The sequence below is a fragment of the Pinus tabuliformis genome, chromosome 5_2, assembly GCF_031772625.1.
Source record: "Pinus tabuliformis cultivar Carrire ecotype Pingquan chromosome 5_2, CPIR1, whole genome shotgun sequence".
Taxonomy (NCBI): domain Eukaryota; kingdom Viridiplantae; phylum Streptophyta; class Pinopsida; order Pinales; family Pinaceae; genus Pinus; species Pinus tabuliformis.
The window spans coordinates 99,169,880-99,193,522 of record NC_142306.1 but is presented as its reverse complement, the minus strand read 5'-3'; the positions used below and the strand labels follow the sequence as shown (position 1 = coordinate 99,193,522).

General features: G+C 35.1%; 1 protein-coding gene and 1 pseudogene across 2 annotated transcripts; both read left to right on the top strand.

Moving 5' to 3' along the window:
* Positions 1–219: 219 nt before the first annotated feature.
* Positions 220–2,406, top strand: LOC149157702 (alpha-amylase-like). 2 transcript variants are annotated; one of them, XM_089435968.1, is made up of 5 exons: positions 220–491; positions 640–804; positions 929–1,061; positions 1,223–1,986; positions 2,077–2,406. In XM_089435968.1, exons 2-5 carry the CDS (start codon positions 670–672, stop codon positions 2,344–2,346), a joined length of 1,302 nt encoding a protein of 433 aa, XP_089292094.1. In that variant the 5' UTR covers positions 220–491; positions 640–669; the 3' UTR covers positions 2,347–2,406. The 2 variants fall into 2 exon arrangements, with proteins under 2 accessions (XP_089292094.1, XP_089292093.1); XM_089435967.1 differs by having other exon boundaries at positions 633–804.
* A 15,051-nt stretch (positions 2,407–17,457) lies between these two features.
* LOC149157701 (serine carboxypeptidase-like 50 pseudogene) lies at positions 17,458–19,538 on the top strand (annotated as a pseudogene).
* The last annotated feature ends 4,105 nt before the right edge of the window (positions 19,539–23,643 follow it).

The window sequence follows — 23,643 nt, the reverse complement described above, 5'->3', positions numbered from 1 at the left end:
ACCAATAACGTGCCAGGCATACGCGAAAATTTCATACCTTAGCGCTTTAAGGAAGATATGGCCTAACCTTTTCCACATTAAAAATTAAAACCTTTACGTATTAATTTGATTTCTAATTAAATTATTTAAAATATGAGTTTTGGAAAATTTGATTATGAACGTGTAATTATTATCCACATAACGATTCCATTAAGAAACGAAATCTGGTGAGTATTTGTTGGACGACTTTTCACACTTTGCCCGTTTTGTGAAACGGTTTCCATGTTGTGAGTTGTGACTCACGCCTTCGCTTCATTTTCGCTGCCGCCGTTATACATTTTTAGACAAACATCAATGATAGGTGTCTGATAGAAAACAGCTCATCTGAGATCAACCTAGCAGATTCGAATGGCCAAGTTTGGATGGCTGTCAATGCAGCCTCGCCTGCACAAGCACAACCTACAACGCCGACATCAACAATTTCGGATCCTCTGAATACCCTCTTACTTCAGGTCAAATCACATTCATTCTTTCATTCATGAATTGTTAGGCAGGATCGATGTTAATGTCACTGATGCGTATTTAGAAATGCAACTGATATGGCTTTTGTTCGACTGGAAATGATGGCCTCCATAAATATATAACCTTTGTAGAGTACAGCTTCAAGTGAGACCACCATAGGAGATTAGAATGGCCAAGTTTGGGTCGCTGTCTTTATTCTTATGGTCCTCCTGCATCATAGTCAATGCAGCCTCGCCTGCACAAGCACAACCTACAACGCCGACATCAACAGTTTCCGATCCTCTGAATACCCTCTTACTTCAGGTCAAATCACATCCATTCTTTCATTCATGAATTGTTAGGTAGGATTGATGTTTATGTCACTAATGCAACTGATATGCCTTTTATTGGACGGGAAATGATGGCCTCCATAATTTAACCTTTCCAGGGCTTCAATTGGGAATCGGCCAAGAGTTCTTCTCCATGGTATAACGTATTGAAGGGAATTGTAGACGATGCAGCGGACTTCGGCATTACGGACGTCTGGTTTCCGCCGGCCTCACAATCCGTGTCTCCTGAAGGTAAGTAAATGGATTTGTTGGGTTTCATGTTTTTTCGAGGTAACTTTTGGGTTGATTCTGAGCGCCCATCAAGCATACGCAGATGAGAGAGAGTTGTGATGGCAGTATGATAAAAGTTACAAATTCCAATCGAAATCTGTTTGTGTTTTGTTGCGAATTAGGTTATTTGCCAGGGAAACTCTATGATTTAGACTCATCCAAGTACGGGAGCGAGCAACAACTGAAGGATGCCGTGAATGCGTTCCACCAAAAGGGAATTGGGACTGTGGGCGACATCGTTATAAACCATCGGACAGGGACGAAGCAGGACGATAAAGGATATTGGTGCGTGTTTGAGGGCGGGAAGGGGGACGGTACTCTCGACTGGGGCACCTGGGCAGTCACCGTGAATGACCAGCCATATCCGTGCGGCTCCGGCCAGACGGACACCGGCGATGACTACACGGCAGCCCCGGACGTGGACCACACCAATGCCAAGATACAGCAAGATTTGTCGGAGTGGATGAGTTGGCTCAAGTCCAATGTCGGCTTTGATGGGTGGAGGTTCGACTTCGTCGAGGGCTACGCCGGACACCTGCTGGGCAGCTATATACAAAACACCACCCCCAATTTCACAGTTGGGGAGATGTGGGACACCGATCGCCAAAAAGTGGTGGATTGGGTGCACTCAACGGGTGACCGCGCCTCTGCCTTCGATTTCCCTACCAAAGGGATCCTGCAGGACGCACTGAAATCTAATGACCTCTCCAGCCTAAAGGATTCCAACGGAAAACCCGCTGGCATGATCGGCCTGTTGCCCCAGAAGGCCGTCACCTTCATAGAAAATCACGACACCGGCTCCACCCAGAACCTCTGGCCCTTCCCCTCGGATAAACTGCTGCAGGGCTACGCCTACATTCTGACTCATCCCGGCATTCCCACCATTGTAATCATCTACTATTCTATTTTCTTGCGTTATTTACGACTAATTAAGGTCGATATTAAGTAAATTGATAAGCTTGTTTTTAATGTGCAGTTTTATGATCATTTCGTGGACGGGAATTTGAAGGATGAAATTAAAAACCTGACCGCCGTACGCAAGAGAAATAACATAAATGCTAACAGCAATTGCAATATTACAGCTGCCGAGAGCGACCTGTACCTGGCGGCTATTGACGAAAAGATTGTGACGAAGATAGGGCCGAGGAATGATCTGGGAAAACTGCTCCCGCCTTCTCCAGAATACCGCATCGCCGCTTCTGGGAACGACTATGCCGTGTGGGAAAAGAGCTCTTCCGGTGATTAAGCGCCAGGAAAAGAGCGGATATATCTCCTTGGAAAATGGTGAATACGATGATGTAACGTACTGCTGTAACAAGAAGTTTAAGTGAATACGATAATGTATAGTCCTGCTGTAACAACAGCTTTAACTGAATACGATAATATAATGTCCTGTTGTCATCATCATTCTCCGAATATCGTGATAATACGTGTCGCATATACAGTGGTTAATTATCGTTTTAATGTAGAAATATTTTAATTGTTATTTTAAGTTTTTAGAATGCTTTTTCAAATTTCGACCTTTCCAATATCTCATATTTTTTATAAACTATATTTAAGTTAATATATAAAATAATAATTTTAAATTTTTTTATAAGATTATATATTTTACAAATATTTAAAATATTTATCATAAAAAAATTTATTAACTAAAATTAATTATTAGTCCAACAACTAAAATACAGCTGTTAAATGCCATAAAATCATTAATCCAGATAATTGGGACTAATTGATGTATACATGATCTAACATAGCTAACTTTCTTGTTTTAAATTAAAATTACAATATTAAAAAAATATATTTTTAAATAAAAAAAATAAAAATAAAATGGTTAGATTATATAAGAAGGCATCACTCAAGGCCAAGCAAGTTTCAGAAGGCATCACTCAACAACAGACCACCTTGTTACGCTTAGGATCATTGCGGAGGAATGTCGTAATGATAAATCCAATTTATTTTGTTGCTTTGTGGGCTTTAGAAAAGCTTTCGATACGGTTCCTAGATACAACCTTTGGAATAGATTAGAAGAGCTAAAGGTTCCTCTCGAGTTGAGAGCTGCCGCTATAAGGTTATACGAGAATGTAATTGCCAAGCTAAAGAGCAATGAAGGGTGGTCGAAAGATATTAAGTGTAACATCGGAGTTAAACAAGGTTGCCCCCTCTCCCCTACCCTATTTGGCATTTACATCGATAAGCTCGAAGGCTATTTAGAGGAAGCAGGATGTGATGGCACGATCTTAGCTGGGATAGTCGTCATCCTTCTTCTTTATGCTGACGATATTGTTCTTTTGGCAAGGTGCCCATCTGATCTTAATAAGCAACTCAGGCTTCTTAAGGATTTCTGCTCTACCATGGGTATCACTGTTAACACTGACAAAACAAAAGTTATGATTATCAAATCCAAGAAGGACACTTACGCTAATTTTATGTATGACAATAATAACTTGGAGGAAGTGTATTCTTACAAGTACCTAGGAATTGATATTCATCACAAGCTCAACTGGAACCATAGCATTGAGAAAAGGATTAATGGGGGGTGGAAAGCTTACTTTGGTCTTGAAAATAATTGTAAAATAGCAAACCTTGTAATGTGGGATAAAAAGAAGTTCCTCTTTGAAACTTTAGTCACTCCTATTATCTTATATGGCTGTGAGGTTTGGGGTTGCAGCATCTCCAGAGAATCATGGAGAAAGATTGAGCAAATCCAGAAGCGTTTTATAACTTATAACCTGAAAATTAAAAGTAATACACCCTATCCTATTCTCCTTATAGAAGCAGGTCTTTCCCCTATTGAGAGCCTAGCTATGCTTAGGTTTCTGTTGTACAAGCACAAAATCAGTAACATAGACGATCATAGACTTCCTAAGCTAGCTTTAAATTCTAGCCAAAACCACCTAAGGCTCAATCGAGGGTGGCATAAAGACACAAGGGCTTGGTTAAACTATTGGGAGATCAACGAAAATGATGCATTGCAAAACATAAATAACATTAAAGATATTGTTACTTCTAAGTTCAAAAAAAAATGCGGTGTGAGAAAGACTTAGCGGCTAAAAGAAAATTAAGTTATTATAAGAAGGTCATCAACCCCACCCTAGAAGATCAAAAGTATCTCTCTATTTTAACTAGCTCAAAGAAGAAAATTAATATAGCAAAGATTAGAACGAATTCTCATGAGCTCCATAGTGAAACAGGTCGTTGGGCAGTTCCTAAAACGCCATGGACGGAAAGGATCTGCCATATATGGGAGAATAGGAACATCGAGGATGAAAACCACTTCCTCTTAGAGTGCCCCGCGTATAACCACATTAGATCTCAGTTTCACAATCTTTGTTACAATACTGACCTTCCTAGCCTTTTACAATGTCAAAATTATAGTGAGCTCGGGAGACTTCTCTCCAAGCTTTTTGAGCATAGGAATAAAATCTTAAATCAAAATAGATAATTTGTTTCTTTAGGTCCGATAGACTATTATTTGGTCTCAGCGGACGTTAACCATCATCATCATTATCATCATCATATTTTACAAATATTTATCATAATTATTTTTTTATTAACTAAAAATTAATTATTGGTCTAACAACTAAATACAACTATTAAATGCTATAAAATCATTAATCCAGATAAATGAGACTAATTGATGCATACATAATCTAAGATATGTACTTCCTTTTATTTAATCAATGAAAGAAATTGTTTTTTGTCTTGGAGAGAAGCCTTGCTCACTATAATTTTGACATCGTAAAATGCAATTTTGGTCTACTGGACCTAAAGAAACGAATTATTTATTTTTATTTAAGATTTTATTCGTATCCTAAAAAAGCTTGGAGAGAAGCCTCCCGAGCTCACTATAATTTTGACATCCTAAAAGGCTAGGAAGGTCAATGTTGCAACAAAGATTATGAAATTGAGATCTAATGTGGTTGTACTCGGGCACTCTAAGAGAAAGTGATTTTCATCTTCGATGTTCATATTTTGACAAAGATGGCACATCCTTTCCATCCATAGTGTTTTAGGCACTGCCCAACGCCCTCTTTCACTATGGAGATCATGAGAGGTCGTTCTAATCTTGGCTATATTAATTTTCTGAATTTTCTTCTTTGAGCTAGTTAAAACAGAGAGAATATCTTGGCTATATTAATTTTCTTCTTTGAGCTAGTTAAAACAAAGAGATAATTTTGATCTTCTAGATTGGGATTGATGACCTTCTTATAATATCTTAATTTTCTTTTAGCTGCTAAATTTTTCTCACACCACATTTTTTCTTTAAATTTAGAAATAACAATATTTTTAATGTTATTAATATTTTGTAATCTCGCAATGATTTAAACCCACTCTCATAATGTTTTTATACTCTGAAATGCCTTTGTTTCATTCACGCTTTCATCGCCCTTGCGTTTAATGAAAGTGACTAAGAACTGTAACACGAATGTGTCGTGAAGACAAAATCGGTCACGAGTACTCTTCAAATGGATTTGGATTTCGGAGAAGAGGGTAGGGAACTTCCCTGTCGATCTAGATCCGCAGAGAGAGGAACAGAGTGATTGAATATTTATTTTACCTAAAAAAAAATTAGGTTTATTATAATATTATTAGGTTTATAATAATTGAGTTTAATTATAATATAATTAGATTTATAATAATTAGGTTTATTATAAATATAAAATTATTATATAATAATGATTATAATTATTAATGTTTATTAAGATTAATATAGTTAATGAGATTTTAAGAAAGTAAGTAATTAATTAAAATTTTTTAATATTTTATTTTTATGATATAAAATATTAATGGATGTGAGTAAAAACCAAACAATTCATGAAAATTTCAATTTTGGAAATGTAAATAGATATGGATAAAAACAGCTAAGGTAACATAAATTTTATCATTTTAAACTTTACGTTTAACGTTTATAATAATATTAGGTTTTATTACTAAATATTTTTATATTATAATAATGTGAAGTTTTATTACTTTAGGTCATTACTTTTAGGTTGTATTACATCGCAAAGGTTAAGAATAGTAAGAGGGTTGAAGTTAATTTTAGTTTTAATTTTTATATGAAAATAATATTTTAATATTTATGTTATTAATAATATAATTATTTAATATTATATATTATTATATTAATTATAATCATAAGTTTTATAATAATTTTATATTTTATTTAGAAAAAAATTAGTGAATCTGTAAACTTTATAATAATTTTAATGTTTATATTAAAGGAATGAGTAATAATATTAAAATAGATTATTATTATTAATAATTAATATTAAATATTACTATTATGGAGCTTTTCATTACAAGTATCTTTTGCAAAATTTATTTGTGAATTTAATGTCAACTTTGCTTTATTAATGAAAATTTTTGGCTAATATTTAACTTAGGAAAATATTAATAAAATTAATATTAATATTATTAGTAATTATAATAATGTTGTCTTAATATTTTATTATATTAAAATTATTATATTAATTATAACATAAATATAATTTTGATATAATAATAATTGTTTTCCCTAGAGATTAGCTTAATTGATCGAGCTCCCACTACTAAAGCACACTTTGCAATTGGGGGGTCATAGGTTTAATTTTGGGTTAGACTTGGATTAGTTTAGTAAAAACATCTTGATAATAAATCATTTCCAATATAGTTTTTAATTGTCTAATCTATCTCAATCGATATAATTTTTTGTTTCAAAATCTATTTCCAAGTGTTAAATATGGAAGCATATAGTGGATGGCTAGGGTTAACCATGGTTAATCATCATTGCAATAGTAACCATAGTCAAATGATGGTCAAAAATAGACAAACCATAGTCAAAATATGGTAAACCATTGTCAAACAATATTCAAAGATGGTCAATTATAGTCAATCATTTTGAACTATAATTGAACATAGTCAAACCATGGCCAAATGATGGTCAATCATAGTCAAACCATGTTCATCCATAAGAAAACCATGAGCAATCATATTCCTACAATCATTAACCATAGTCATTCATAGGCAAAACATAGTCAATGATGGTTAAACATACCGAACATGGAAATCCATAAACAAACCATAAGCAATCATATTTATACAATCATTAACCATAGTCATTCATAGCCAATAATAATTAGAAGAAAATTACCATTTAAAAAAAAAGAAATGACCAAGAAAAAAGTTGCCTAAATTCAAATTTCAAATGCCTACATTTTGAGTGATTCTAGTTTTGGTAACCAACAATTTAGTTGCCCAACGTATGAGTTTTACTAGAAGTATTTCGAGCGAGAATTGTATGCATGTAATCTTGTATAAGTCATTAGAAGTCGACTGGATTAGGGTTATGTTTTCAAGTTTTGTTCTTTTATGTTTTTCTCCGTTCCATTCTATATTAAGAGTTGGTGTAATACCATTCAACCTTTTTGGTAATAGAATAATGTTTGAATTTCTATATATTTGTGTTCTGTGGTTGCATGTTAATTTTTTTTATGTGTAGTGTTTAGCTATGGTATTAATGGTTGAATGAATATAATATAATGTTATGAATAATGGGCACACTTTTTTTCTTTTAATTTTTGCTATTGAGAATGATTTGTATGTGATATTAGTAGCTGCAAAGTGTGTTATGCGTATAATCTTGAGTTGTGGCATGGTAGGATGATGGTCATGAAAAATTCTCATTTGTTTTTAATATGTAAAAGCCTGTTTCTCACAATCCCCCATAGGTGCCTCGAGTGAGACCTCCCTATTTCACAAGTGTTGCCACAAAGGGTTGGTACCTAGAAATAACTGAGTTCAAAAACAATTTAGCGTCAACAAATGTTTTTGTTGTTGAGACCTGGGTTTTTGATTAAGGGGGATGTAGAACCCTATCAAAGAAGAAATTGGCAAGTGGTTTGAAACCAAGTTAAAAGTGTTTGGTGCTTGTGAAATTGGGGACCATAGGGTTTGTGTTGATAAATGGCTAGAGAGATACATGGTTAGAGAGGATCTCCACGAAATCCTCTTTTTTGAATTTCCTTAGTTATCTGTAGATTAGATTCGAAATCTTAACAATTAGAGCATAAAATGGAGGTTGGACGAACCTAGAAGCTGGACTCCTAAGTGAGTTTGAAGACTCGGACTGCAAGGAAAATTTTAAGGATGAAAATTTGTATTAAAGTTTAGAAACCTTGGAAAACATTACGAGTCCCTAATATGCAAACTATAAAATATTTGGTGATATATTTGTAAAATTCATATTCATAATGATTTTATATATAGTTTCTATATAATTTTGGTGATATTTAAGTTAAAAAGATTTTATACTATAAAACTTGGCAAATTAGGGAAAATTAGCCCACTTGCGAATATTAGCCCCTAAAATTTTCCTTTTCCAGTTGGTGGATAACCAAATTACTTGAGTTGTTGATATCCAATTTGAGAGCATGATTAGAGGGTATATTATAGATTTTGTTATCGAATCTATTATCTCATATATAGTTGTTGAACGAAAAAAATTGGGAGGCCCGTGGGGATAGTTTATTCAAGCATTATCGGTCTTTGTGAATTTATTTTGGGCAACAAAGGTATTTTGATGATGGAATCTAACACTATAAATTGCCAAACCCTTTTGTGCACTAGGGGTGAGATGGGGGATGGTTGGGGAATAATCTGAGGGAAGAGGACTAGGATGTAGGGTAACAAAAAGTAAAGGACAAAGGAGGTATAAAATGTCCGTGATGAAGATTGTAGAAAGGGTATGCCAAGGAAGTCAATTGAATAGTGTGTGAAAGGAGCAGTATAATAGAGTTTGAGGCTGGTGTTTTGAACAATGGTAGAAGGTTCCAAAGTGGTAGTGATAGACGAGAGAGGTCTGCATCAGTGTTTGTGATTAATCAAAGCCCAACAAAAAGGATAATGAAATGTCATAAGAGAAGAAGAAGCAGGGGATATTGGAGAAGTCCAAATCAAGTGTGCATTGGCATGCCACACATAGAAGGAGAGAGGTGGTGTGGGATTTGCAACCTAGTCCAAGAATAACATAGAACATGCATCACAAGGATCATATTCAAAGTACACCTTGTGCCAAGCCTGTGACTTTGCATGCACCTATTTACACAAAGGTAAGTTCTCCTAGGAGTGTGTTGCATATTGTACTTATTCAAGGAAGTGGAGGGAGTCAATGTAGTAGCCAGAGTTAGAATAATCAGTTAGGAGGGAGTGGATCACAACTGATACTAGTTCGATGTAACAGAACATTGTTAAGAGATGGTAGACAGAGAAAAATGGCAAACACCTTGAAGCTACCATTTTTCACAGTGTTGGGAATGAAGACCCCAAACAACACTTGTTTTTCTATGAGACGGTTCGGGTTGTTAGTAATGTCCAGGATGAAAATGCCAAGATTGAACACTTGGGAACTACCCTTAGAGATCATGCTTTAGCTTGGTACAAGAAACATAAGAGTAATACTCCACCTTCACAACCAAGGTCATTGCAGGACATTAAGCAAGCAATAATGAAGGAGTTTCGTAGGCCTAAGTTTTCATCCTAGTGCATAACAGAGTTTAAGGAGATTAAATAGAGGACATATGAATCCATTTGGGATTACAACCAATGGTTTAAAGTACCATTGGGTAAATTTTTGTTTGAGATACTCAAAGAGCAACATAAGGAATGGTTTATTGCAATTATGTTACCTCATATCCTTGTGTTGCTAACTCAACAAGATACTCAGACCAAGTCAAAAGGCTAGGTGAGAGCACTCAAATTAGAAGAATCCCTGTAATAGCAAGAGAGAATCTTTGTATAACTTAGCCTTAGTAACATAAAACTTGGTGAGAGGACTCAAATTAGAAGCATCCCAAACACTTGTAGTAGCAAGAGAGAATCTTTGTATAACTTAGCCTTAGTCACATATCGCAGTGCTTAGTATACAATTGTAGGACTTGGCAAAGGGGAAAGACAACGAGCAAGGTCTAGTGCATAAGGAAGGGAATTATAGGGATGCATGCCCCATTTTAACCAAATACATGGACAGTGGTGCCGCTAATTTGAAATTTTTAGGTTGTGGGGGCATACACCCGCAACTTTCCTAATGATGAAGAAGTACGAAAGTTTTGCTAGAACTTTGTTTTGTGCCTTTTGCAAGTCTATTGGACCTCATGAAATTCACCATTGCAAGTCTCTAGAGTTGATGCAAGTTAGCGCCATAGATACTTACAGGGTGTAAGAAGGTCAAGATAACATGGCGCAAAACTGTAATAAACTAGAAAGAGGTAAGGGAACAATGGGTAGAGGACTTCGAGGATTTGTAGGACCTGGGCAAGGATGAAAAATGTAGGAGGTGTTGTTATGGTCCTCTCCTGCATCATAATTCCTGCATTCTCGCCTGCACAAGCACGAACTACAACACCGACATCAAATGTTTCCAAGCTGTCGAAAACCCATCCTCTGAATACCCTGTTACTTCAGGTCAAATCACATTCATTCTTTTATTCATGAATTATTAGGCGGGATTGATGTTGATGCTCCTGGAGCGTATTTAGAATTGCATGTCATATGGTTTTTGTTGATCTCCAACTTATGGGCTGCATAATTTATCCTTTCCCGGGCTTCAATTGGGAATCGGCCAAGAGTTCTTCTTCTTGGAATAACGTTTTGAAGGGGATTGTTGACGAGGAATGATCTGGGAAAACTGCTCCCGCCTTCTCCAGAATACCGCATCGCCGCTTCTGGGAACGACTATGCCGTCCGTGTGGGAAAAGAGCTCTTCCGGTGAATGAGCGCCAGGAAAACAGCGAATACATCTGCTTGGAAAATGGTGAATACGATAATGTAGTGTAGTGTACTGCTCTACGATATAGTCCTGCTGTAACAAGAAGTTTAACTGAATACGATAATGTAATGCCCTGCTGTGATCCTCATTCTCCGAATATCGTGATAATACGTGTCGCATAAACAGTAGTTAATTATCGTTGACTATTATGAATATAGAAATATTGTAATTGTTAATTTAAGTTTTTAGAATGCTGTTTCAAATTTCGACCTTTCCAATATCTCATATTTTTTATAAACTATATTTTAAATTAATTTATAAAATAATAATTTTAATTTTTAATATTTTTTTTACGACTAAGGATTTTATCAAATCTATAAAGATGTGTTTTCGTATTTGCTTTTAAATTAGACTTACAATATTAAAAAAAAATATATATTTCTAGTTAAGAAGAATTAAAATGTTTAGAATATATATTTTATATTTAAAACCTTTTTTTAATTAAAATAGTTAGAGTATATATTTTACATACTTAAACCATTTATGGATTGTTTGAAGATTTTTGCAGAGGTTATATTGTTTAGTGCTTGGAACTAATTCTATAGTAGCTATTTATGAGTCCACGTTTCGATTATTGTGAAATTAGCTCTAAGCACTAAACAATCACAACATATTTATATTTATATTAATTAAAATTTAATTAGTAGTTAAATTATTAAATGTATTATTATTTTTTTTATTAACTAAAAATTAAGTGATAAAGATTTTTTATTTTCATTTAAAGTAGATGAGAATTTGTTGGTTTTTATTTTTACAATTGAAGGTCTAGATTGATTATCAAGGGATTATGCTCAGTGTATGCTTTGTCTTAATGCTTATCAACTGGTTGTAGTGCATTAAAGGGTTTGTTAGGTTGCATTGACTTTTGATAAATTAAAAAAATTAGATTCCTGCCATGTGGTCACTCATCAATTTCCTAGGGATTTGAGATTATTCCAATTCTAATAATATCCTCTATGATAAGTTCATCATCATTATTTATAACATTCATTTATGTATAAGCAAATTTTATTTAGCAAAATGGTCCATTACTTTTAATAAATTTAAAAAATTAGATTCGTGCCACGTGGCTCCCCCACCCAGCAGGATTTATAACATTCATTTATAAATATTGTTTTTTAAGGTTAAAGTTGACCCATAACTTTTTTATACATGGAATGAATGAAATTTTAACCTCCACAGACTAGAAATAATCTATGGGACCACAAGCTTCCCTACTTTTTTCCTTTTGCAATTCAATCCTTTTATTACTCAAATTAATGATGAGTTGACCCAATCTTCTAATAGTCCCCTTATTGAAAAGATAATGCCAAGGCACTGATTGTTGTAACTATCTCTCATGTCTCTGAAAGCATCACATTCCAAAATGAAATGTTTTTCCGATTCCATTGTCCCAGAAGTGCAAAAAGTACACACCCGTTCTTCCCAATCTTGTTTAGGTCTTTTCAACTGACTCGTTTCGCACCGAATTTGATGCGAGTTAGTTCTTAATTGACCAATAAGAATCTTTTCTCTCCATGGAATGTTAGCTCCAATGTACTATTTTTGTTGGAGATCACAAGTGGTGTTGAATTCCTAAACATAGTACTTCTTCTTTCTACCCAACTCTTTTCCCCCTTCTCCATAACAAAATTCTTTAACTCTTTGCTATTTGTGGGACAAACATTGAGTTAAATATTCCATTTTTGCATCCATTTGTTGTTTTCACTCATCCATGTTTTGTTCCTTTCACTCATTCCTTCATTGAAGATAACTTTAGGCCATCTACCTTCTCCCATTTTCTCAATTATTTATAGGTACCTTATGAGATGCACCATAGAAATTGCTTCGATGGGATTTGCTCCAGTTTCACTCAACATTATATCATAAGGAACTAAACTTTTTATTTTAACCTTGCTCATGATCAAGCGTTTTTGGATTTTCTCAATTTGCTTCCATTTTGAGACAAGGATGTTGCTAGCCCACAATTCACACCCATATAATATCACTGGACAAACTAGGAGCCCAAAAAGCACTTTAATCATTTTCCCATCCCATAACTCTGCCTCTCTACATATGTTTTGAAGAGCATATAAGGATTTCCACCCTCCTAAATTTGTCTTTTTTTTTGTAGTCCTCCCAATTAAGCTTGTTGTTGAATCAATCCTGAGGTACTTGTGTTCATTTAATTCTTCAAGAATGTTGCCTTCAAAGAAGAATGTATGTTGGCTCTGCTTTTTTTACTTGAGAAAATCATTATTTTGGTCTTGCTAGTATTGACTTGCATTCCCACCGCTTTACAAAAATTCTTAAGGGCATATAGGTGCATTTGCAATTCGTGGGCCGATTTAGCAATAAATACAAGGTCATCATCATATAAAAGAAGCTTTATCACAAATCCCCCAACCGAACACCATCCTCACCTTGTAGATTTAACCACTCTTCCAATTTATAATATATAAATAAAAAAGAGTAGGGGATAAAGGGCAACCTTGCTTGACTCCGATGTCACTTCTAAAGCTTTCTCAAATTCTTGTTGAAGTTCTAAATTTGACTTTCACCTCTTCATAAAACCTATGGACAACGACTCTATAATGCAAAGGAATTTCAAGTTCTTGCATTCTACTCCACAACTTATCTCTAGGGATTATGTCAAATGCCTTTTTGAAGTCAACAGAGAAACATAATACTTCTTCTTTACCCCCCAAACCTTTTCAATAATGTGTCTGAACATGATACCATGATCTATTGTAGAATGTTTCGGCATAAAACCTGCTTTCCCTTTTTCCCTGTTTTCTTTTACTTCCGCCCACTTACCGATTCTATTTTCTACCATGTCGTTGATGAGATTTGAAAATAAAGGATTGATCATACTAGTTTTATAGTTGGAAGGATTATTAATTTCTCCACTTTTAAAAAGGGATATTGCTAGACTAGTTGTCCAATCTCTTGGGAATCCTTGCCAAATGACGTTGTTGAATATTTCCATGATGTGTGGTGCAAGGATGTTCATTCCCCACTTTAGATATTCTCCTTGAAGTTCAACCAAGTCCTTTTCCTTTTCTGTTTTCAACTTCTTAATTCCTATCTCCACTTCCTGTAATGTGAAAATCTTTGTAGTTGTTTTGATCCTGGGAGGAGGGTCATCCTCTGATTCTTTCTCATAGAGTTGTCTTTCATATTCAAACCATTGATTGATAGTAATATTATTTTCAATTTTCTTCTTCCTTGGTTGAAGTTCCTGCCAAAAAAGCTTTGGTTATTCTTGCCTAGATATATTAACTCTTCTCGCCTTGTTTGCATGAACTTATCTTTTTTAATTTTTAAAATATTCTTATATAACTTTACATTCATCTTCTCCTCACCTACCTTTTTCAATGTTTTCCTTGCCATTTTGCATTCCTCATCAAACCAAGCATTTACAAGAAAACAATTCATTCAAATTTCCTATTTGTTTGCCCATTTCACTTCTCAAGTGCACTCTCAATTATATTTGTTAACTCATGACTATTGAGGCTTTAGGAACCACTCTTCCCCTTCTGAATTGATCTCTCCAACATTGTTTCGAAGATAGTGCAATTTTCTTGTGTTAGAAGAATTTTACCCCTTGATATCAATCGTCGAGAACATTGGGTTTTCCTCCTATGCTTCATTTCTTTTAACCGAGATAGCTTTATATAAATTTTGTTATGGTTTGATTTTAAGTCCCACATATGCTCTCCAATCTTAACTTCATATATCCTTTCTATTAAGCTTTGTGAACGAATAACATAGTCAACAACGCTTGCCCTATTGTATGTGTTGCAAGTGAACTTGTGAGACCTTTTCCATCTATCTAGACCATTGCTGGTAATTAAGTTGAAAGAACCACACAACATGAGAAACTCCTCTCCAAAATGATTGCTTTTTCATCTTCTGAACATCTCAACCATTGGGGATTCTCCTCTTCAGTGAGTCAGATAGGATTGTGATCCTCTTTGCAACAAAAAATACTAGCTTGTTGATTTGTTGTTCTAGCATTGAAACCTCCCACTAAAATAACTTCTCCCTACTGAGAATATACGGCAATATCTTGCTTTAAAGTTGCATATGGGTATTTTCTATCTAGCCCCTTATTTTTGTAAGTTTTTGAGACTTGAGGTGCGAAATAGCATGTTACAATTCTGATATGGTTCTCATTCTCTATTATTTTGAACCATAAATATTGTTTATTTGTATCTTCTTTCACTACATGAATGTGACGACCTTCTTTTTCTTTCACTAAAACTAATATTCCTCTGTATCCTTTGCCATTTTCTATTACCTTGTTCCAAACTGCTAATTTCAGATAACCATCAAACATAGGAGTTTTACAACCATCATGTTCAAGAGTTTCTGTGAGACAAATTATGTCTCCACCTTCTGCAATAGGCCCTATCCCAGGTCCCCTCCTCCAAGGGTAACCTCTACAATTCCAACAAACTAGACTTATGTAGACCTAGGTAGGATTTGATTGCTATGCGACTTGGCACACAAGACTCAAATTTGATTCTTCACCCCTTTTCATCCATGTTGATCCTGTTGTTTTCCTCCCTATTATAGAATTAACTATTTTTTCTTTACTGCCAGCTTGTTTCCCTTCTTTGTCATGAGGCCTAAACATTGCAATAACCGCTTTACCATTATTCAACCATGCTCTTTTCCCTTTGTTTCTTGTTGCTCTAATTTTCTCCACTTCTTTTCTTCTCTCCTCTTGTTGTTGGCTAGTTAGATCTTCATCTAAGAAGAAGTGTGAGCCTTTCAAGTGTTTCTTTTTTCTTAAGAGATAATGTTTTTCTTGCACACTTGCCATGATGAATTTTATGGATCGAGGCCTCTCTTCACATATCTTTCCCACCCTCCTTGCTTGCATATTTTTCCCTCTTTAATGTAATTTCTCTTTCAAAAAGTCTCTTGTCAAATTGAGAGTGCTTTCATTCTTTCCATAGTCTCTTATTCCTCTTATAATAAAGTTTGTTTCCCTATCTTTTCTGTCTTTTTTTTCTCTTTCCTATGCTCTACGAGAACTTAAATCTTCTTTTTCCTCCATCCTTATGTAACCATTAGTATCCTTAGCTCTGATTTTGATTTCTTTTGGAATCATTTGTCCTCTTGTTCTCTTTTGCCTTTTTTCGGAAATGACTACCTACTGAGATATTTGTGTATTCACTTGAGTTGCTTTAGAGATTATCACTTCCTTGTTTGATGTTATTGATTCTTTCATGGTTTTCCATGTTGTCTTCATGTTTTCCCATTGTTGTTTTCCTGTCTCTAAATCCTCTTGTAACATTGTTACTTGCTCTTTTAGAATCCTATTACCTTCCATTAAACATCAATTTCCAAGTGTAATCTCTGAAATTTTATGGTCCCTTTCTTATTTTTTTGCTTCCAAAATTTCCAGCCTTGCCCTGACCTTCATCAGTTCCTGGACATAGAGATCAGATGACCAAGTAAGAAGCATAGATGTGGGATTATAAATGGTTGAATCTTCTTTATTTTTGTTTCTCTTATTTGTTTTCTTTTTCTGGGACTGTTTTCTTCTTCTTTGTTCCCATTTAAAGCGAGCAAGTTTGCACTTTAAAATGCCCCGATATTGTTTTTCATTTACCCAAATTCACTTCCCTATTTTGTTTGTTGAAGCAATTTTGACTTGGCCTAAGTGATTTGTTTCCAAAAATTTTGATATTTTCTTGCCACTGTTTTCCATTTTGGGATGAAGCCACTTCTTAAATATCTTATAAAACCCTAAACCCTAATTCCACAACCACTCTCCAAACCTGAAGATCTGAAATGGGAGCGAAGATCCCTCTTCTCTTTTGCGTTGTGCTGTGAGTTGAGATTTGTGTTGTGTTGTGTGAAGACCAAAATAATAGGCTCGCTCTCCTGAATTACCTGCATATACCTCCGCTCTCCCAAATTACCTGTATATACCTGCGAATGGAATTACTTCTACAAAGGAAAAGTTTTATGTGGAAGGAAATAACGACCTTCAAAGTCACCTGGGTATACTTGTGTACTATAAGAATCATCCAAACCCGTGAAGTATCAGTCGAACCCCGCCTATTCTTCATATATTATGAACAGGGGTTGTTATAGAAAGTCGATTTTCTCCATAAAGAAAAAGAACTGCAACACATGAAAAGTGTGGTTGCGGCATAATCGTCTAAATATGTGCATTAGTAAGACATTCTTCATGTTGAAATAGTTTTTTTGGTTATATTTATGAAGCCTTTGGCTATATCAACCACATTAATATTTTTAATGTGGTTGTACTAGTTATTAACCCAACCACTAAAGATGCAGCTCTTAAATGCCATAAAATCATTAATCTAGATAATTGGGACTAATTGATATATACAAAATCTAACATATGTAACTTTCTTTTGTTTAATCAATGAAAAAAGTTGTTTTTTCTCTTTGAAAAAAAACATTAATCCAATGAAATATTAAACACAATGCATAAGCAAATAATTGTTTCACTATATTTTCATTTTTTCAATCCTAGATGTTGCCTTTAATCTCAATGTAATTTAGTTCGAACATGGTAACATATCCGTGATGGCGTTTGTGAAGCTTATAGACTTCGAAGTGGATAGGGGTGGAGGCATGACTGTGGCTGTGATTGTGGGCGGGGTGTAGACGTGATTGCAGTTGCGGGAAGAACCAAAGGCATGGTCGATACCTGGAATTCAATGATCAGCGCCATGAATGTAGCCATGGCCATCAATGTGGAATACATCTATTTCGTTAACACCTTCGTTTCCATGGCCTTTATGACAGTAATGTGGAAACTATAACACGGGTGTTCGGTGAAGACAAAATTGATCACGAGTACTCTTCAAATAGATTTTAGAGAGGAGAGTAGCAGAACTTCTTGTCGATCTATATTCACACAGAGAGGAATAGAGTGATGGAATATTTAATTTAGGTAAAAGTAATTATGTTTATTATAATATTATCAGGTTTATAATAATTAACTTTTATTATAATATAATTAGATTTATAGTAATTACGGTGTAAAGCGTTCCCCTCTTAAATCAATTCCCTAAGTTGCCACCGTGTCCTTATCTGGAGCATCTGATCATATGTTAGACGATTAAAATATTTTATGCCCTTGGGTTAATACTTAGGAAAAAAGTTATGAGAAATAGTTAGGGAAAAAATGCATACAGCCTCCTGAGCAACAGTCTTATTGCGCCGCCGGACCGATTCCCTTCCACTGCCAAATGAAAAGAACTTATAGACGAGCGCTGCCAAATGCAAATAACTTACAGATATGCAAGCTTCATTTTGTGGCCGAGTATCTAGAGATGATAGAAGAGACCCAAGAAGGGAGCCATATGCAAGCTTCATTGTGTGGCCGAGTATCTGGAGATGACAGAAGCCAGAGGAAGCATTGCCATGGAGATCTGGGTATTTAAATGTGAAGGCATCCTCTGAAGCAAGATTGTTCTACCCATTTTATAAGGAAATATAGCCAGATATTCCCATTGTAGAGACACCCATAATTCTATGGCTGCAAGGGGGCCTAGGCTGCTCAAGCATGAATGGTAATTTCTATGAATTGGGGCGCTGGAGAATCTCGCCAGACGTCAAACTCTATCAAAATGACTCACCATGGAATCGTAAATTCGGTGTTTTATTTATTGATAGTCCAATGGGTTTAGGCTAGAACATATCATAGAAGGATGAGGACATCCCTACCGACCATAACCAAGTTGCAAAGCATATCTGTACCTCTTTGGAGGAGTTTTACAACTTAGTTCCATAATTCAGTAACCGCCTTTTGTTTATGGTGGGTGAGATCTATGCAGGTAAGTATGTTCCTGCTTTGGGTCATTATATTTTAATGAAATCTAGAAAGAATTCAATGGAGAATGTAGAATTGGGTTCATTCAGTTATGGTGGCTTAAAACTTCCATTACGTCTTGGTGGGCTTTTGGTTGGTAATGGGCTGACAGACCCAGAAATTTAGGTGCAAAACTATGCCAGTGTTTCATACCATTTTGAGTTGTTCACAAAAGCCAGAAAACCCATGTGGAGGAAATGGGAGAACGGGTTTTAGAATTCATGCATAAATAAGAGTGGTTTGAGGCCTACAAGGCTAGGAAATATTTGTTGGACTACATTCAGAATGCGAGTGGTATTGAAACTCCTTTGGATGTGAGGAGGAGTGTTCCTTACCACTTCTCTCTTGATGGAAAGGACGTCCTTGCATGTTTCTTGGACTAGAGATCAGTGAAGGGGGCACTAAATGCTAAACATGTTCTGTAGTGGGTACCCTGTAATCCCAGGGTCCAAAAAATTATGGTAAATGATATAATGAAGAGTGTGAAATGGAAGGTGGAGAAGGTACTGGAAGAGGTTCTTGTTTTCCTTATCAGGGCCATAATGATATCCAAGATGGAGTTGTTAGCAATATAGAATGGATGAGAACAATGAATTGGTATGGAACCAATGAGTTTTTTAACACGGGAAGGAGTACATGGGTTGTGAACGATAAGGTTGTTGGGAATTGGAGGTATTATAAAAACCTGACACATGTTGTGTTGCTAGGAGCTGGTCATGAGGTTTCAGTTGATCAAGGACTTCATTCTCAAAAGATGCACAACACTTACAAAATATATTTAAGTTGTTAGATACTAATTTGGTCATGAAAGCTTGTGTCTTGAAATGCTAGGTTAATGCAATTATCATGAATTTTATTTTGAATCATTATCCATTTATTTGGCTCCACATGATATGGCTTCCTCTACAATTTAATCTTGCTTTTAAAATGCTGCAATATTGTTTATTAAAATGGAGGGTATCAGATGTGTAAGTTTGCAAATAGGGTTGACAAAAACTGTTTGCAAATGTTGAAATACTAGTAGTAATTAAGAAGGCCAATGAGTGTTTCGAGATTGGCTGTAAATCCCTGTTGCATTAGTGTATCTAGGAATAGGCATGATTCTCCATGAACAAAATATTTTTGATCTGTTTGTAGAGGGCATGGAAATTATTGTTTTAAAGTAGGAGGTCATGGATATATGGGTACAACAAATTAGGGTATGGTTAGGGTTTCTAGGGGTCAAGAGATAGAAGTACCGCTGGCGTTAGGAAATAGAAGTATCCTCAAGTGTGACGCATCAATTTGGTCATACACCAATTCAGGGATGACCTAGAAGTTACTATGACTTTTGCATGGATAAAATGATTGTTCATGGAAATGGATAGAATGACTATATATGTCAAAAATGTATAAATGATTTATGTCTGTGCAGATGTCATAAAGAATTAAAATCTTCCTTTTCAAGTGATTTTTGATTTCAAAATTTGAGTAGAAAAGGTTAAATACCTAATCAAACGCAACATAGACCTAACTTGCTATGGTTATGTTAACATGACATCCAAGGAGGATTTGACTTAAGTTATAACAACAAATTTTAGTTTTCTTTGTTGGCATGAATGGACTTTCTATGGTTATGTTAACATGACATCTACAGAGGATTTGACCTAAGTTAAAACAACAAATTTTAGTTTGATTTGCTGGCATGAATGGTCATGCTCTTAGTCAAGTTGGCTCCTCCATAATTGTGTCAGGCATTGAATTTTGGCATAAAAGAAATGCAATTCAATTTCAACATGAATGGATTCATCTTGTACCATAAATATAACATGCAGGAAACTGTTGGATTTGTTGAATAATATATATTTGACAAAATGATTTTTTAGCATATTCTTGGAGAGATACAACTGTCTTTATAATGTGCATGCAAACCTGGTTCCTCTAATATATTATCTCAATGCCTAATTGATGTTTTCCTTTTGTTACATAGTGGCATGTTAGTTAACCAACTGATAAAGGAAAAACACGTTATAGAAGGAGAATCACTGGTAGCTACTTTTGTAGTACTTATAGTACTAAAGTTTTTATTGGTACAGAGAATATTATGACTAAATGTAAACTTAGAACAAATTTAAATATGAGGATAAAGGACAAATAAATTTAATCATCCCGATCTCAATTATTTACCAATTTAGTTAGATAATAGTGGAGATATTATTAAAAATGTGAAGGATAGTAATAACTGACTTGAGGCAGAGTAAGAGCTAAAATTTTCATCTGAATAACCTGGAAAAGGATGTATCACTCCCTGGTGTAGTAAGTGTAATATCTATGGTGCACCCTAAATCAGTACCATTGGTTCACAAAACTTATTGGGTCAACGACAAGTGTGCATTGACAAGTATTATGATTTAAAGTTTTATCCAAGTATTAGGTGTTAACTTGAGTGCTTTATGGATGGGTATATTATTTTGTGCCATTTAGCTAAAATGTTGTTTGAATCTTTATGAGAAGCTAATGGACATAAAGCCATTTACATAATATGGGTGCATATGTCATAAATAATTAATATCTTTCTTTTCAAGTGATTTCTGCTTTTAGAATTTGAGTAGAAAATGTTAAATACCTAATCAAATGCAACAAAGACCTAGCTTGCTATGGTTATGTTAACATGACATCTAAGGAGGATTCGACTTAAGTTATAACAACACATATTAGTTTGCTTTGCTGGCATGAATGGACTTGCTATGGTTATGTTAACAAATATCTAAGGAGGATTTGACTTAAGTTATAAAGACACATTTTAGTTTGATTTGCTAGCATGAATGGTCCTTCTCTTAGCCAAGTTGGCCCCTACATAATTGTGTCATGCATTGAGTTTGTGTATTCATCGAGCCTCTCATGCAGTGGATTCTTGTGTGGGTTTTGGTAGGAAGCCACTGGACATTTCTATGGGTACTGCGGTTTCCTTGACTCCAAGAATGGTTCCTGAAGCTTAGCTGGGTTCCTTGAATGCTGCTCTAATGAACGTATTAAGGGTTGTGGGAATATACCTTCTTCTGCACTCGTTTATGTGCCCTTGGATACTTTATCCAAAGATTGATGTCAATTGCAATTAGGTACCTGGCATGCTGGTGCCATTCATGCATTGTCTTCCCAAATTTGTTCCGGGTTGCCAATTGGACTTCCAGTTGTGGTGTATTAATCATTTTCTCATATTTTGGCTCTTGACTCAAGTGCATTGATTCAGTCTGCTTTAGTGATTGGAAGTATGCAGGGGTGGGCTACTCTAAATAATGATCAAGTGCAATAGCAAACTCCGTTGGTTGGTCTAAGCATTGTTATAGATTTTATTATAAAATAGAATATATATATTGCACTGGTTTGACAGGAAAATTTTGTTGATTTGAATATCAAGTAGCAAAGGTGCATTCTCTGCCTATGTTGATGACATAGGCAGAATATAGCAGTGTTGCACTTATTGAAATCCATTAGACTTAACCGTTTTAGGATTTCAATTTTAGGATTGGTAAGGTTGGAGGCTACAACATTTCCACTAGATTCTGTGATGCATGATGGTATAAAATTGACATTTAATTAAGAATATCAAAGAAAAAAAGGAAAATAATTTTTTAGACCCCATTCTCATAACCACACTTTAGGATTCGGGTCACCTTCGTAACCAATCACTCTAGTTATTGGATGGGTAAGAAGGGGTGTGTTACAGATACCCAAATATTATCGTCTTTGGGATTGCCAAAAATGGCATTATTGTTAATATGATCTTTAGTTTTAGTGGCTCTCTTAAAATTATCTGGAAAGCTAGGGCATAAATTACCTATGTGGGTCACTAATATTATCTTGGCCAATTTACTTAAGCCCCTGAAAGTTTGATAATGTTTGTCAATAATTTTTTAAAATTTTGGAAACTAATGATTATTTTATATAACATCTTTGAATGAAAAATGTACATCCATTAGAAACAAAGACTTGTGTCTTAGTTAGTTATGTTTTTCCTCTTTATGCATAAAGAACCACAAACCATCTCCTTTCTGCACATATTGCCAATTTTCTATGTAGCATGGGAAGCACTCCTACAGTATTCACAACCTGTTTGTGGTGTTATCTATTGCAAGGGAACTTGGGGATTGGAGCAAAATGTCCCCAATATGGGGAGAATACCATCAAGAATAGTCGTAACATTCCAAATGATCCCCCATATTTGGAGTAGTTTGGGGAACATTCCCCAAATTTTCCCTCTTGTTGAGGAATGTTCCCTAGATGTTCCTTGATAGTGCCCATCAGTCCCCAATTGTTCCCCAAACATTCCCAACATTCCCTAGATGTACCCTAGAAAATTTTAGTTACATTGGTTTATGTTTTTGTCATTACTCATTTCAAATTTGGTACCTGTTGCACGCGAGATTGTGACATTGTGCATTAATTTATTAATAATTTAAAAGGGATACTTGATTATTTTTTAGTTTCTGAAATATGTATTTATTGATTGTCTGATGTATCGAAATTTCCATTTTCTAAAGACTTTTGTTGCTGAACAATTATAAAATGGAGTAAAAGAGAACAACAGATATTAAAAAACCATTATTGCAATATGTTACTGTTAACGGTGCTAGACCTGCCAACATGTCAGGGGATCTCCCCGGTAAGAATTCCCAACTAGACCTCTAACCATTTGGTGTAGGAGTCCCAACAGTGGGTTGTACGATATCACCTTGACCGCGGTTGCACGCAGAGGTGAGTAAGATGTCCTTGTTGGTAGCAAGGGTGTGACATGTGTAGCAAGTCAAGGAAGGTGCATGAATGACTTTAACACACATAACAGGGGAATGAGTGTGCCCCTTGGAACCTGTGGTAGCACGCAGCTTGAAAGGGAAGACACAAACAATAAAACATCA